We start from the raw sequence: 17,364 nt of genomic DNA, 5'->3' as shown, positions 1-17,364 counted from the left end.
TTTGGTAATTGAAAATTCATCAATAAGGAAAAAAATTGTAATAAAAGCCTACATGACACAACTTATACAACATAAACTATAACAAGTAATTTGAGCTCAAAAGGGTTTCAAATCACACAAACATAACAACAAACTTAAATACTCGACAATTAAAATAATTAATTTGCTGAAAACTCATTAAAATCAACCACAAAAACACAGGATAAAAACGAATAAATATCTCTTAAAAAGTAGCAGCTATTTTCTCTTTTTGTATATGCACGCGGATAAATAAAAACAAAAGAGTTTGATAATAAAAAAAAACAAAAAAAAAACAAAAGAGTAAAATTTTATTAAATAATTAACAACTCGTAACTCCAGATCTTCATCTTGTGCTACATTTGGAGATAGGCATTATACGATTCGAATTGCGATGCATTTAGGAAACTCTGCTCCTGCAGTTTTGCCATGTACGGCGTTGACGACATTCCAAGTAGCGTTTCTTGAAACGCGTTTGGATTGTAAAACGTACCCGCTGTTTCATCGTTTATAGTTTGACCGTCCCACTGACCCGACCCCTCCCGCTGGCTTCCTCCTAGTGACGGTGGTGAGCATGGAGCGTTTGTGATTGCGGTATCAGCCGCTGCGGCATCAAAAGAATCGGGGATGTTGACGGTGGTGATATCATGGATGCTTGACCGGCGTTTGTCTTTACCGCCGTTGACTTGCCTTATGAAATACTTTTGAGCGTGACTCGCGACTTGCGTAGGCGTCCGTGTGGTCACGAAGTTGCGAGCTATGTTTCTCCAGTCGCCTTTTCCATATTTTTTCAGACCCATCAGAAACTGTCTGCACATTCATCAACCCGTACGGAAATCAAACACATTAGTTACCAATCATCAATAACATACGAGAAATAAATTTTGTTTTCTATCAAAAGTACATTCAACCATAAATAATTTGAAATAGGAATAAGAATAATACTAACTATTATATTATGTCCTGGTTAAAGAAATAAAAAATTCATTTGCCTCGTTTTATACCAAAGTTTCATGTGCCATTATCTCCATGCCTAATGAGCAGCGTGCATGTCAAATAATTAACCGCACCAAGACCCAATCAAATGCATACAAGAAAGAAGCAAACGACCGATGGGGTCTTATAAACTCACTACATCAGAAGAAAAAACAAAATATATTCTCTTTAAAAAAAAAAGAATAATTTTGATTTTATAAAGAAATACATGCATCTACTACGTTATAGTGGATGTGTGTTTAAGAGCATCTTTGACCGCATTCCATTTCTTAGTTCTATTTGAAATACAATTTTCTCCAGTTTTACTTATTACTTCATTTTCACTTGAGAACAGAGTATTATTAGAATATTAATCTACTGTATTTTGAAAAAAAAAAATAGATTAATACACATTGGAGATGTTGTAACCCATACGTACCTAATATAGAGAAGCATTGAAAATGCAATTTGTTTTGGTGGGTGACTGTATTGTCTTGATTAACTAAGGAATATATGTATTTATACGAGCAGATATACGTATACGTAAACATAAATATGTTTTCAAGATTAAGACGTACGTATATTTTTTTTTCTAAAGAAAGTGTCTAAATCTAGAGAAGAAAGCATTGACGTATAGAAAAGGAAAGTAGGTTTGTTACCTATGTTCTTCTTCTGTCCATGGAACACCTTTCTTCCTTTCATGCTCCGCTGCTCTCGCGGCGGATCCTCTCTTTCCTCCCACGGCGGCGAAGTAATATCCGTTCATGTTATCAGCATCGTATCCTCCCCAGTCGAGCGTGAATGAATCAGAGGCGTAACCAGGGATCGGGATAAGACCAGCTTCGATGTCGCTGACGTCTTCCTCAAGCTCTCTGTACTGTTTGATCACATCTCCGACTGTTTTGCCGGGGAGCATAGCTGCGACTTTGAACCATCTGTCGGGAGTGTCCTTGTCGTAAAAGGCTAAAGCGTTTTCGAACTTCTTGTTTTCTTCAGCTGTCCATTTAGTTCCTCTGTTTTCTTGGAACAACCAGTTTGGTGATGTCTCTAAGTATGTTGCTGGTGACATGACTTCGATTCCTCTGTTCATCTTCTAGTTTTTCGATCTTGTGCCTCTCTTTAATATCAATTGTAAAATTCAAAGAGAGAGACTTTGATCTATGAAAATGGCATCAAGAGAGATGATAAGCATCAAAGGTATGAGAATCTTTAGGACAATAAGAAGAAGAAGAAAAAGATTCCATATGTTTGAGCTTTGTTGTCTGAACGATAAAACCCTTTTACCAAACCAGTTTTCTTATTGCTAGATCCGAATCCACAGAAAGATTAAAAGGACATTCGGAGGAGCAAAAGTTATAAAACGGAGGAGGCCCATGAAGGAAGGAAAAACAAAGGATCTTGAATTTATAAACTAACAAAAGAAAAGTGATGAGGTTAGAACAAATCTCACATGAGAGCAATGGAGAGAAACTCAGGTGGGTTCAGACTCTTGAAGCTGATAAAGTGAACAAAACCCAACCTTCTTCTTTCTCCCAAACTCTCAAGTTGAAAAGGGAAGAGAGAGAGAGAGAGAGAGAAAGAGAAAGATGTATATGAAACAGGAATGATCTGAGAGTGAGAGGTGAGTTAAAAAGCTGTTGAGCTGTGATTGTCTGTCTATGAGTATATATTAATGTCAAGATCTACGAGTTTTTGTAACTTTTTATTTTTGTATTTGCTTGATCACGTAAAGCTAGCTACTAATTAGGCTTCCCTTCGAAAATACTACTACTAAACGTTCTTGAGATAAATAAATAAAATTTACACACATTGAAAAATATTATAATTAGCAATTTTCAATGATATGACAACTTTGTTACTATATTTCAAAATTAGTTTAACTAAACTCCAATGTAATAGGATAAATTTAATGGTATTTATCTAAACATGCGTGTAACGAATGATAATTTTCATAATTGTATATTTCATATAAGAATTATAAGAGTGCAATAAAACATATATCAAATTCAGCACAAATAGGAAACGGAATCAACTTAGTGTACCCATATTTCTATAAGATAGTAACATTTTCTTTAATTTTATTAGGTAAGTATTCCACATCAACATAGTACAATACGCCATTAGTATAATTCGATTGAAATTAAAAAGATTTTATTTCAAAGTAAGATTAGTTAACATATCAAACATTCTTTTAATATGTATTTTCAGAGGGCCTTTTTGATTCAATCAACCAATAAACACTCGTACTTGTATAGTTTGTGATAGGCTTTTCCATAAAAATAAGTAAAAGACATGTGTCGTCTTTAAATAGGTTTCACACGTGTTGTAGTCTCATTTGTATTCAATGAACTTTATTTATTTGTATGCTTTCAAGGACCGTTGATTTAATCTATTTCTGTTGTTGTTTTGCGGATGAAAATAATAATAATATGACTTTAAGTACTTAACTAATGGGAGAGGGTATTTGCGGCTTCAATGTCGCCTAATTATTGGCCAAAGACGTTTTGGTCGAGCCAATCACAGGAGCAACCCTCATTGGCTAGCAAGGTCGGTTCTTAGGGTACTTCCGTAATTTCGACTATCATGTTAGACATTTAACCTTTTGAGCACATGAGTTGTTTTGTTTGTATTTATATCGAGATGCTTTTTTATTTTATTTTGTGGGTAAATAATTATTTGGTGACTTTAAAAGCTTAACATACTTTTGGACCACAATTTCGATAACAAAGAAAATTGGAGAATGTGTTTAATTAAATGTATATATTTTATTAAAAATTAGCATGCTAGGAGATGGGGAAACAGCATATTCTGCCACAAACTATGCTTATCTACGAAGATATGTACAAATCTGAATCAGTAATCTAATATTGCTTATAAACTAAATAACAACGTAGTGGTCATTACTTTGTTAGTCAAGATCGAAAAATCAATTTCTGGATGCTTTTTGTAGCCATTACAAAATTTATGTGGTGATTATGTATTTGGAAGATTGCCATGAATTTCAGTATGAAATATTTTGGTTTAGAAAGTAATTGCATGAGAAATGGCAATAATTCTTTTAAGGCCTACTATTTGCTAAACTAATCCTGGAAAACTATCAGTGAAGATATTTTACAAACAATGATGATACCTTGCTTAGTTTCTTGGTCTAACCACAACCAATTTGGTAACACCAAGGAAGTAATCAAATAGAATAGTAAATGTGTTAATGTCATAACTGCGTGTCTTAAGATAACAAGCTCGTAAAATGAAGTTTAGCTAGAGATCGAACTTCAATTAGTCATGAGAGTATTCTAACATCTAAAAGTCCAAATATAATGGTAAATCAATTAAGGTCTATGAAATAATTAAGGATATATCCTAATTTACTAAAGGTTATTCTAAAAAAATCAAATTAGACCTTTTAAGATTTTTTAATTTCCATTTTGAACTAGAGTTCCCTTACAAAAACTTTGATGCAATGTAAAATGCTAGTTTCATTAGGTTTGATGTTACATATGATTTAATTTTACTTTGGTTTGGGTTCTAATTTGTTTAAGATAGCTTAAAATATGTATAATCGTTAACGAATCCTGTTCAAATCGTGAATCACATTGTCCAGACCATCATCTACGTGAGTAAGTCCCAACCTAAAGAACATAAGAAAATTCGCCAGCATAGAAGATTGTGGAAAGCTACTCTACATTGTTCGGTATACACTGATATTTTAAAAGTTTATAACTCTCTGTTCATGTAACTAACAAAAGGAACTTCTAGAAAAGAAATGTATTCTTAAGCCAGTTACAAAAAAAAAAAGAAATGTATTCTTATCCTTTGTTTCATCCATTTGGAAATGATCCATATTTACAGTTTTCACGCATGTTAATAAAATATATTAAAAATGATTATAAATATATTATTTTACAATTATTATTTTCAAAAATTTAACCAATAAATTTTTAATAAATATAATATTATATTTTTTACAATTTACTTTTGTTATGAAATAAAAATATATTAAATAAAAATGTATTTTTAAGAAACATTCTAAAAGATAGATCATTTTAAAGCCGATGAAGAATTTTATTTTATTTATGTCTCAGGAGTTTATATAAATTTAGAATATACTAATCATAATCTAAAGCTTTATATGATAAAAACCTCTTTGGACAATATTTATTTTTTTGTATTTTACGGATAAATAATTTTATTTTATTTATGCCTTAAGACTTCAATTCTAGCTCATAATTAGACAATTAGCAATAACAAGAATATATATATATATATATATATTTGTTATTATTAAGACCAAACTGTAATTATTATGCAGTTGTTTAGCATGTTACCAGTCGAACCATGAGTATTAACCACTGCTTTTTGTGTTGTTGATTGACCGATTGTATGTATGATACTACAGTTTGTAGTAAACCATGTAAACAAAACAACTATCAAATTCATAGTAAATCGAATTTAATTATACTAAGTATAGTATAAAATGATTATAGTCTAATAATATCACCTTAGTTTCTCTCAGTTAAATATTTTAAATCAAATTTATATCGGTTAACTAAACTACTATCTTATAGGATGAAAACATGAGTGTTATAAGTCAAACTCTATCATTACTAAAAGTTCAATAAATGTTTTTGCAACTCCTTTAGAACACTTTAATTGTCAATCAGATTTTTTTGGGTGTAATTGTCAATCAGATTTGTTTTATGTTAATTGATTATATTCATCTAGAAGTTATTTTATGAGATGATGATTTTTGTTTCAAAATCCAAAAGTAAGAACAACAAAAATGATCCTAATAATATTTATTTACATTTTTGGAATTAATTGAACTTTAAATATCGAGATGACCGTACAATATTTGAGAGTTTTTTGAAATGATAAAGTTTTTTTTTTTTAGAATTTCTTCTACATATTCTTCTATTTGGATTAGTTCATGTGTTAAACAGACGAGTATCGACTAAAATCCATGTGCATTTAAACTTTGGATGACCATATCTTAGACCTAGTTGTGTATTAAATAATGGACAAACTTAAAAAATCAACATTATTCGATGGTTGGAAGAACATATATTATTCAAGCTGGATCTAATTACTGGTCGCCAACTAGCTTACTTGCTCACGCATGGTTCAGACAATGTTTGATTAAAATATTATTCACGTCCAAGTAATTATTTTAAATAGAAATATTTCCTTTTTAGTTTATTTGTTGTATGTTTTATTTCGTATAAATCATTGGTTAATCAATTTTCTTAATAAATAATTCATTTAAATTAACTTTGTAAATAACTATGATATTAATATATGAAGATATATTTTACAATACAACGACATGCTCAACCAAATTAAAATATTTAAGAAAACATGTATTCAACATAAATTTATCAAGAACTTACAATAGAGAGCGATTTTAAATTTATAGTCATGTATATTTAAATTAAGATATAACTAATTTCACAACAATCTCACATTGGAAACATGAAAACTCATGATAAAAATATGTAAGTGATATCATGCATTATTGCAATTTTAATAAAGTCTAATTGTGATATCATGCATTATTGCAATTTATTTTGATAACCATGGACTTGCCACCATTTCATACACCGCCAAATTGTCAGAAATCGGATTTTAAATGGATTTCAATACCAAATTATACATTTTTTTCAGAACGTGCGGTAAGTAATGAAGCGAGAACTCTTTTGAAGACAAGTGGATTCCCTCAAAAAAATCAATATCATCAATTAAAAGGGTGGACAAATGTCTGAACTATGACTATTTTATTAAAAATATATATGTCTCACTTATTAAAATTGCTACAAAAAATAAATACATAACATAAGTATTTGATATGGAAAACACCGGAGTCTTGACTACGGTTTTGTATGCCATATACCTAATTAAATAAATATTTCTAGCTTGTAATAAATTGTTATGCAATGAAATAATACAAGCATATTTTCTGTAAAATAAGTTTCATAAATAGTCTACTCCTCAGTAGTACTTATTATTTATGTTAACTTGTAAAAACTATAACTCACCAAATTTTTAATATAAATAATATTAGTGATATATTTCAGTCACAGTATCATTTTATAATTTTAGGATACATAATATTACTTCCATTCCATGAAGATTATAGTTTTGGTATTTTTATTTGTTTCACAAAGATTAAAAAAAATATCAAAAGATATTAATAGTGATTTTGATTAAAAAATTATTAATAGAGAATACAAAATAAATGTTTAATAAATATACCTGATATGTAATTTTGTAAAAAATGATGTCCTAAACTAATGTTTTAAAGTTATTTACCAAACATGGCTCCGGAAAATATTTTAAAGCTAAACAGAACCTAAACTCTAAACAAGATACTATTTTTTAAATTAAAATTTTCCAATAATGATTTCGAGTTATGAATTTAAAGTTTCGAACGTCTACGATAAAAAGGGTCCATGCAAATTCAATATCATTTTCCTATATAGAACCATATTTAGGTCAATAAAATATATTTACTGATAGTTTAATATGTACATATAAACAGATTAATAGAAAGGGAAAAAATCCCACAACTCCGTGCACAAACTTAGTCTTCAAACTTTTAAAAATATGGAGATTTTAGATTCAGATTCATGAAATGTTTTTGTCTGTTTTACCATTCGATTTTAGTAGAAAAAAAAGTTTTACCATTCCCTGCAAAACTAATTTAGTGGACAACGTTTTGTAGCAAAGAGCCCTTCACTATACTTCGAATTAAATAAGAAGCGCCAGAGGTTTTAAATCAAAATTCATGAAATTAAATAATAATTTGATGCCCTCCACATCTTAAGTTTTTTAAACATCAGAATTGTTTAGGTAAAATGTCAGAGTTGTTTGTCCACCACTCACACCCAAAACACGATTATTATTTTCTAAATATCAATTTGTCAAAAAAAAACATTCAGTAAAATATTGTACGTATTACGTTGTTTATTTTAAAAAACTTGGAGTAGTGCCAGACAATGACTGGTTTTTGTTATGAGTATTAATATCGTAGAGTTTCCCCAAAGGGAAAGAATCTCTTATTTCCGAATGAGGACACTTTTCACCCAAATAATTTTTTTTTTTTGAACTCTGATTCAAATAATTTATTTTGTCTTAGATATATTGAGAATCGCAGGCAAGTAGATGTACATTAGAATTATATTCACTTTCTATCTCTACCACAGATCTCAGACTTTTTGCTATATTTTGGTGTTTCAATACCTTTCCTTATGGTTTAGGTACAAAGCCTACAATCATCTTCTTGTCATTACCCGTATATATGCAATACTTTCATTGAAATGATATTTAACCCTATTGATTTTCTTTTTGTGACTACCGATTTGGTTTTTACTACTATAGATCATATAAATGAAGAACCCAAAACATCTTACGCAGTAAATTTCATAATTGTTGCTACATTTTTTGTTTTTGTTTTAGGGCCGGTTGATATATGGACGAAATAAAAACTGAAAGTTCAATAATATACGTTGTTAGTTGGTTCATATACCATCCATATAAATTTTTGTTTAAAAAAGTTAAAAAAGTTAAGCTGTTGGACCAAAATAATAAATAAAACGCATGGGCTATACAAGAGTACGTTGTGTTGAAGACAATAACAAAATGTAAATGTAATTTGATATAATGATAAAAATATTATTATAATACATTGCTCTTTTTTCCTCTTTTATTCAAACTTTGCTTGAGAAAAAAATCGAACCTTTGCTTTGCTAAAAAAATATTAACTTTTAACAAAATCCACAATGAATTTTTCACCAGTACTCACTGGTCTGCTTGGACGTGGTCTTGTTTAGTTGAATGACCCTAACACTTGGGAAAATCCTTAGGCGGTGGCAAAATCGACTGATTGGGTCCTTTGCCGTTCTCCACCAAGAAAGCCATCTTTAATCCCCACGTCGTGTGTACCTCCAAGTGACAATGCATAAACCAAACCCCTACGTACACGTTACAAAATATCATCAATTTTATAATAATGATAATAGTATTTGACTTATTTGCCTATGATCTAGTTACAAACTACGAACTATAACTTGTGCAACAGCTATGTGAATTTCACAAAGGACATAGAAGATGAGTCTAGAAGATATTGATATATTACCTAAATCTACATAATTTAACCACTAGACTACTATCATGTTATAACTTATTTTTAAAGTAATTTTGTGAGCGTACCGGGATTATCCGCTCTAAATCTGATGACGACCCATCCACCAGATGGTACTCCGATTGTGTTCCTCTCAACCGGATCGACCAAATTGAAGTTGTTTGGATCTTTCTTGGGGTTGAAGTTACCTAATCCCCGACCAACTTCAAAGAAGTTATAGCCGTGAAGATGAATCGGATGGTTCTCCGGCGCTATGACGCCGGTATCTTGGAGAACCAGCTGCACCGTTGCATTGTATGGTAGCTTGTAAAGCCTTGTGCCGGTTTCCGTGGCCATGTTCGTGACTGATCCTCCGCTATAGTTGAAAACGTGCGGTGGGTTCTTTGGAAAATCTGGTGTAAAAACTCCACTAATGTTGAAGTAATGAGCGGGCAGCAACGCGATTTTAGGCATAACGAATGTTACATTGTTGATACTGGCCACGACACGGCTACCGTTTCCAGCCTTACAAGTAGGACACGGGTTTAGCCCGAGGCCAACAGTGAAGAAGAGGTGGTGGTCGATGGTGGTCGGGACTAGGGCAGGGTACTTCTTGGAGTTGAGACTACGAAGAGAGTTTGTAAAGTTAGTGGCGACGGACGTAGCGTTTTGCGGCGGAGGGAGAGTGAGGATTGTCGGTGAGGAGGATAGTGTTCCGGAGTAATGGACAGTCGCGGTGGCGGTTACATTGTCTACCGCGATTGGGGAGTCCATGAAGGGAGAAGCGGTTACAAGGTATTTGCCGGTTGATTTCGAGGCGGTTAGGAGGACGTTGGTGGTTTGACCGGGGGCTATAACGATGGTGTCGATCTTGAACGGTTTGACGTAGACGGCGTCGACTTCAACCACCGTGAAAAGGTGGCCAGCGACTTTGAAAAATAGCTCTTCATTAAGTGCAGCATTGACTACTCGTAGCAAATAGGTTTTGCCATTTTTGACTGACAATTTGTAGCCTTCCGGTGTACATTATAAAGAGACTTTAATAATCAGTAAATTTGTAGTTATAATGCCAGTGATCATATAAATAAAATAAAGATTTTACCCTGATCAGATGGACAATTTTTAGCAAGGCCAGGGCGTCCGTTGATCATGTGAGCGTCGGAGACATTAGGGGCTAATCCAGACTTAAGTGCCTCGTTAATGACGTTTTCCGTATCCGATTTCCACCATTCACCTGCAATTATGATGGACTTTTAGTCATGCCAAATTTACATATATCCAATGTAATGAACCAATAGCAACTAATGTTAATAATGTTAAGTTACATAGAATTTCAACTCAAAACCACTTGGTAATGAATAGATTAAATCCATATAAAATTTTTAAGTTATCTTATATATTTCGAATGTGTGATTCCTAATAAATAGTTTAATAGGTCGACGACTCAAATTTAGTTTCATCGCCAGGTTCAAAATGTATGGTGGGTTGAAAGTAACGAGAGTTAAAAATAAGATGGACCTGAACATTCTTGTTATACATGGCTCAAAACAATACCTAGAACTATGACTTTCTCGTGGTCGGGTTTGGGGAACGGATAGGGAACACCACGTTTGGGGAGGATAACAATTGCGCCGTAAACAGTGGCTCTGAGCCAGAGGATGTGAGCATGCCACCAGAGGGTACCGCGTTGGCCGGTCAAGGTGTAGTTGTATGTGTAGACTTGACCTGGCTGGATCGGGCACTGGGTTATGTAAGCAGGCCCATCGGCCCATCCTGTTCTCACTTGTCTCACACCGTGCCTGTTCTCGGTCGTCCACAGTCACCATTCAATTAGATAATGAACTTTGGTGATGATTCAGTTGAAGATTAAGTAGGATCTTACCAGTGGATCGAAACGTTGTATTTGACGTGATTAACGACTTTGATGAGCAACGTGTCGTCTTCTCGTGCGTAGATTGTAGGACCTGGATATCTACCGTTCACGGTCACGGTTGGCTTGCTTGAGCATAGTCTAGTAATGTTCTTCATCACAACCTGTGTGATTTTCAGAAACATATATAATAAAAAATAATAATATTACAAAGTTATTAGGCAAAAGGAAAAAAGAGTAAGACAGAAGGCAGACCAATTAAATCACAATCATGATCTAATTGTAAGTTGTAACCAAAAACTCAAAACATGCTTCACTTCATTCATATTTACGTCAAAACATTATATATCGAATTACACACAATGATTGTCATGTTTAAAGGGGGGGAAATCACCGCATGTACATAAATCTTAGTAATATGTGTCAGTAAAAGCTCATAATATACATATGAAAAGTACTTAATTATAATAAATAAATCATATTTACAAAATGTTAGGTAATAATATCCTACATGTAGTACAAACGCTCCAATGTAAAGCCACATATTTCACTACAAACCCTTTTGTTAAAAATTTTTAATCTACACAAGCCTGCGCGAAATTTCGAATGCGTCTAAGAATAAGTGTCGATCATGAATGTTCATATATGGATCTGTTGCGACTATTTGATATGCAGCATAAGATATAGGCATGGAAGTTGCATACTTGCATGTATAGACGAATACAAAATATACATGTACATATACATGTGGATATATATTGACTCACTCACGTTAAACTTGTAATGGCGAACCATGCTCTCCGATGGAGCTGGGAACACAGACAAGAAGGATGCAAGAAACAAAAACCAAACCATATGAGACTTCATCTCTCCTCTCGCTCTTTCTCGTCCTTCTTCTTCTTCTGTGTGTTTAATATTCGTGTCTTTGTATTTGAGATGAGCGACTGGCCAACGCAAGCTTATAAGAGAGAGAGAGAGGAGAAAGAGATTGGAAGCCAGAGAAGGAGGCGACGTCGTTTTAGGTGGTAGGTCGACCCAAAATCCACAATTCTTTGTAGTTAAGATTCCCATTCTTAATACAACTAATCTCTCTGACCAAATCCAAGAAAATTGGTTTTCTTTTAACTATTTCCATAACAAATCAACTGGTTAAACTTCTTTACCATGTGTTTTATGTGCAATTATTTTACCGGGTATGTTAATCTTGTACTTATTTAAGTACATACTAATTGTATTGTATGTATGATTTTGTAATATATATTACGTAGTTAACCTGACCTGCCCAATTCCTCAATTTAGTTGTTCCATTACGACAAATATATACACATTGATTTCAAAATTATGCATGACAGTTACAGATTATATGCAGTCTAAATACTTCTTTTTCAGATATGTACACTTGCTAGTTAGTCTAAATGCTTCTTTTTCAGATTAAGTACACTTGCTAGATTATATGTTTGCGAAAAATGGTGGACGGTGGACCAATAATCTTAATTAAAGTTGACTATTGTTCATCTGAAAACAATAATATATTGGATCAAAGATTCCACATAGATACATACATACCAAATTATGATATATACATCCTAGGCATTTTTTTTTGTCTTATATATGCATGAGAAAGCTCTTGATCTTTATTTTATATGATCTATCAATAATGTAGACTCAAATGGTTCTCAATAACGAAAGTTCAATCTGTGAAAAGAGACAGACTCAAGATCGAGATTGTGTTACAATATGGTGAGACGTATACGTCTGAACTCGAAGTAATATTTAAAACGACCACGATATATGGTCGAATTGTCCATTTTGAGTTCGTACATCTCTATTCCTTCGGGTATACATAAAACATTTTCTGCTTCTACTTCACACTTTAATTATGGAGTTTTTTTATATGTGGCGGTGAGTGTTTTAAATTATAATTCGCATAACACCATATCAAACCAAAGAAGCGATAACAAGAAAAAAAAAACGAACCATATTTGGAGAAGTTCTCAAATAATCTAACTGCCGGTTCAGGCTATATATTTATCTTTGTATATATAAAAGGAAAAATTATGTTAAAAAAAAAAAAATATATATATATATAAGGAAAATAATAGAAGAAAGAAAAACTATTCCGTATAGTTAGATGGATTTTCACTTTTGTAATTCTTGAATTTGGTTAATAGATTGATTCAATAAAGTCGCATATGTATTGTTAAAAAAGTGTCTTAGAAGCTGTGTGGAGTAGGGTGGAGATTAGAATGCTTAGAAACTAAGACAGTAGAATATATAGTTGAGAAATGGCTTTCACGTCGTTGTAAACAAATAACCCAACAAAGACAACCTCTCTTGCTTGGATTTGTTTCAAATCTAAGGCTACACATAAGAAATGGGTGCGCTTAGAGCGACGCCGTTTCGGTCATACATGATATGGATATGTGTCGGAGGAACCTAAGATGCTAACTATTTTTACTCATTTTTAGTCAAACTGGTTATCATTATGTTTTATTGTTTTCGTACCGGAGATGTTGCAGTGAAGCACTTAAACCGACAGATCATTTTGATAAGTTGTCATGGTTAAAATTGGTAAAGTGGCATATCCTCCAACTTATAGTTAATTTGTTATTGTCATTTTCTCAACAATCTTTGAATTTTGAAAGATTACATTTAGCATTAGCGTCCAAACGACAACCAAGCAATTGAACTTTTGGAAAAGATGTCATCTATTTTTTCCTTAAATACATGATCAAAGGAAATTAGCTGAGTATTCTACGCCAAAATCTAAACTAAATCTGAAGAAAATTGAATGCCACTTTAGACGTGTACAATGATCAAAGAAGATTCGCAACGTTTTCGTATATATGGTGAAACTCAATGGCATTCGACTCAAAACAATGGCCACATGACATAGGTTTTGGTCAATAAGTTCAGTCACATTAAACTATGGTTCAATTGAATGTGTTGGTATGTGATGAGCTAACATAAATATCTTACCATGGTATTAGTAAGTTACTATTAAGGGTGAGAAATCTCTTAGGTCGAGGAAAGCATCGCAGTGGATCAAGCAAGCTTATGAGGCCTTGAGCTTGACAAAGATCTCCAAACTTTGGAGCCGGTGCCTACTTTGTTTTCATTTCTTTGTTTTCATCATATTTAAGAGTTTAAGGTTTAAATTGCTTTCGTTAACACAAGCCCGAACTCCCAAGTAAATAAGTTTGTTTTGACTTATGACTTCTTTTTTTTGAAACGACTAGTTTGACTTTTATGACCTCAAGTCCTCAACTAGTTTTGGACTCATCCTGATCCCATGGGCTCTTCTTGTCTCCTCAACATTTTCCACTTGTCTCTTCAACGTTTTCCAGCCATATGTAGTAACTCGTTTCCTGTATAAAGCTTATACGTCTTTTGCTTTGCTGAGTTTGCTCATCAGACATCCATTTGGTCACTTTCCAGAGACAAATCTTTTGTGTCATAACTTTATGTTATCCATCAAATAATATTGTAATTTATTTGTATACGGTTTAAATTTATTGTTAAAAGCCTTATTTTCTTTTTTCTTATATAGACAAATAATTGTCGCTTTTTGACTTCTAGATTGCAAATTAAAGTGAAATGTTACGCGAAATTTTCGGATAATCATTTTCTCCAAGGATCACATATATTGTAAAAGCTTAACTGAAATTCAACCCTTCTTTTGTCCATGAGTTGCTCCTGATTTAGCTATCAAATCCCACATGTCGTAGCTTTTTCCTGTTTGTCTATATATAAAACTTTAATCATAAGTCATAACAGATACCAGTAAGAAAAATGTAATCAACTAATGGTTATGTATTGCTCCTGATTTAGCTATCAAATCTCAAATGTCATAGCTTTTTCTTGTTTGTCTATATATAAAAAACTTTAATCATAACATATACTAGTAAGAAAAAATGTAATCAACTAAAGGTTATGTATACCAAAGAAATTCTAAAACTGAACAACCAAATCCTAACACAAGAATCAGACTGAACATTCTCACTCAATACAACTTCATTCACCACCACACTTATTTCAACTACATCTAAAGAAAAAGATTTTTGAGTTTCATAACAATTTGGTCAGTAAAAATTCATGACATTTCTAGCCAGCGGATGAGCAGCCGGAACCGGCCGGCTCGTCGAATCCATGCTTCCTGTTCGCCTTCCTTTACTAGGCGTCAAGTTAAACTTCAACACACCATTCTCAACCTTTCTCCCAACACTACTACTACTACTACTAACCTTCTTCTTACCACTAACGTATCCATCAACACTGTTCCGGTGAAACCCTCCACTTCCAGGAGCTGAACTTCTCCAACTCACACTACTATTGCTCCTCATCATCTTCGGATCAAACCCATTTCTAGCTTCTACATTCCACGACCCTGAGAACGTTCTATCAACACTGCCTCTTCCTTCTTCGAATCTCTTCTCATTTTTCCTATGAAGCATCCCAAATATGTTCCAACTCCATCTCTTAGACTTCTTAGTAGTCCCTTTCTTGCTGGACTCCACCTCCAAGTTCTCAACGGAGCAGTCTCCCCTCAGTGAACTCGAATGTGAACGCGAATGGGAACGTAAAGCCGAGTCCTTTACCTCTCTGTCTCGAGGAGGAGACACTTTAGTGTTGGAACCCGACAGTTTCAGTTCATCGATCTCGGAGATGATTGAAGCTGATATCTTCCTTGTGGAGCTAGAACGGTCCAGACTCTTCCTCCGCCGTGAAGACGAGTCGTTGTAGTACTCTCGCGTCTGTTCAGATCCACCAGGGACAACACTCTCTGGTGGCGTTCGCGGTGGTGGTGGTGGCTCTTCCACCGGAACAAGATTACTAACCGGAGAATCCTCCACGACTGATAACATTGACGGCATTCGCGGCGGAGCCGCCGCCGCCGCCGCTCTCCCGATCATATACCCGTCGAAAGAAGCGCGCGGCTCGTCGAACGAGTAGCGAGGGTCGTCCACCGAAACCCTACCGGCGTCAAGAGAGAATCTTCCGGCGTCGATTGAGAATCTCGGATCCGTGTCGCACGATCTCCGCCCGTAGCCGTACTCCGCTACTTCGGACTGAGTGTCTCTGAGCTGCCTCACGGCTGACTTCTCCACCGGTAATGCGGCGGCGCTCTTCTTAAGCTTCTGCTTTTGTCTCCATTTCTGTAGCTTCTTGCTCAAAACCGACGCCGCCGACCAGAAACTCCTGGTGGGTTTCTTCGCCGTCGTCTGAGGATTCAACTCCATGTGCTCTTTCACCTTCTCCTTCTCCTTCTCCTCTGTTTCCTCTTCTTCTTCGATGATCTCGTCGATTACGCTTCTCTGTTCCTTTAACTTCTTCCCACAATCAATGCCCTCCTCGAAAACAGGGGACTTGGGCTTTCTAGTTTCGAGATTAATCTCACGATTGACCGTTAAAGTTCCCTCCTTTACCGTTAAAGCTCCCTCCTTTACCGTTAAAGCTCCCTCCTTTATACGCTCGGCGTCTTCGTTGAACAGAGACCAGAGAGTGTTCCTTACTCTAACATCGCACGACCTCCTCTGCGGCTCAAACGCGCCCAGAGAGAATAAAGCTTCGTTCTTTCTCGCCGAGAACGATTTCGTCCTCCGAAGTTCCGGGAAGGAGGAGGAGGAGGAAGAAGACGGCTTGAAGATTGCTTTGAGAGCTGCGGCGGAGGAGGAGGACGACGGCGGTTTTCTGGAGGAAGAGGACGCGACGGTGCTGATGTCTAGAACGGAGAGACGCTCGAAGAGGCAAGAGGGGCAGAATCCGGTGAAACGCTCCTCCGGGTGACGATCGCAGGAGGTGGAAGGACGGTGAGGCTGCGGCGGAGCTAGTGCTGAAGCTGCGACTGGGTTGTTGTGGGTAGGATTCATAACCGGAGGAATCGAGTACACCTCATGTTATTGACACTCAGATTCTCGCGTGGGGAGAAAAGTTTTTCCGAGAAAATTGTCGACGGAGAGAGAGAGAGAAAGAGACAGAGAGAGCCGTTGTGAGAGAGAGAGAGAAACAAAATAAAAGGAAAGAGAGGGTTAAATAGTGAAATTAAAGAAGAAAGGGGTATGAATTTGGAATAAATAGAAAATACGAGGGCCCCGTTTCGAAATTATGTTTCGCTGGTTCCGTTGGTGACTTTTAGCAGACGTACTACACTACTACAGCAAAGTCTAGGGGCTCTCGCTTTTTGAGAATGACGGTTTCGCCCCTATGGTCTCTCCCACACCACCATTGCCTAAGAGGCTAGAGTCCACCATGTTTGTGTATTTTCTCTTTCTTTCCGATGTGCCGGAATCTTGAACTGTTTTGTCTACTTAAAAATCTTAATTTACAAAGTTAAAATATCTTAGTCTTTAAAAATATCTTAGTTTTATATATTTTAAAAATTGTT

At 34.7% G+C, this 17,364-nt stretch overlaps 3 protein-coding genes across 4 annotated transcripts; all 3 read right to left on the bottom strand.

Annotated features, from left to right (window-relative positions):
- Positions 1-200: 200 nt before the first annotated feature.
- LOC106450353 (transcription factor DIVARICATA-like) lies at positions 201-2,622 on the bottom strand. Of its 2 annotated transcripts, XM_022718387.2 has the most exons (3): positions 2,444-2,622; positions 1,653-2,151; positions 201-828 (listed from the first exon to the last, which is right to left on the bottom strand). In XM_022718387.2, exons 2-3 carry the CDS (start codon positions 2,081-2,083, stop codon positions 375-377), a joined length of 885 nt encoding a protein of 294 aa, XP_022574108.1. In that variant the 5' UTR covers positions 2,084-2,151; positions 2,444-2,622; the 3' UTR covers positions 201-374. The 2 variants fall into 2 exon arrangements, with proteins under 2 accessions (XP_022574108.1, XP_013747458.1); XM_013892004.3 differs by having other exon boundaries at positions 1,653-2,622.
- Positions 2,623-8,560: 5,938 nt separating this feature from the next.
- On the bottom strand, positions 8,561-12,065 carry LOC106447656 (laccase-4-like). Its single transcript, XM_013889632.3, has 6 exons — positions 11,751-12,065; positions 10,992-11,143; positions 10,664-10,908; positions 10,212-10,343; positions 9,199-10,122; positions 8,561-8,960 (listed from the first exon to the last, which is right to left on the bottom strand). The coding sequence occupies exons 1-6, from the start codon at positions 12,048-12,050 to the stop codon at positions 8,830-8,832; spliced, it is 1,884 nt and encodes a 627-aa protein (XP_013745086.2). The 5' UTR covers positions 12,051-12,065; the 3' UTR covers positions 8,561-8,829.
- A 2,813-nt stretch (positions 12,066-14,878) lies between these two features.
- Positions 14,879-16,993, bottom strand: LOC106447655 (protein OCTOPUS-like). The gene has a single exon (XM_013889631.3). The coding sequence runs from the start codon at positions 16,847-16,849 to the stop codon at positions 15,062-15,064; it is 1,788 nt and encodes a 595-aa protein (XP_013745085.1). The 5' UTR covers positions 16,850-16,993; the 3' UTR covers positions 14,879-15,061.
- Positions 16,994-17,364: the final 371 nt, after the last annotated feature.

The sequence above is a fragment of the Brassica napus genome, chromosome A4 (genome assembly GCF_020379485.1).
Source record: "Brassica napus cultivar Da-Ae chromosome A4, Da-Ae, whole genome shotgun sequence".
NCBI classification, from domain to species: domain Eukaryota; kingdom Viridiplantae; phylum Streptophyta; class Magnoliopsida; order Brassicales; family Brassicaceae; genus Brassica; species Brassica napus.
This window is presented reverse-complemented; position numbering and strand designations above follow the sequence as displayed.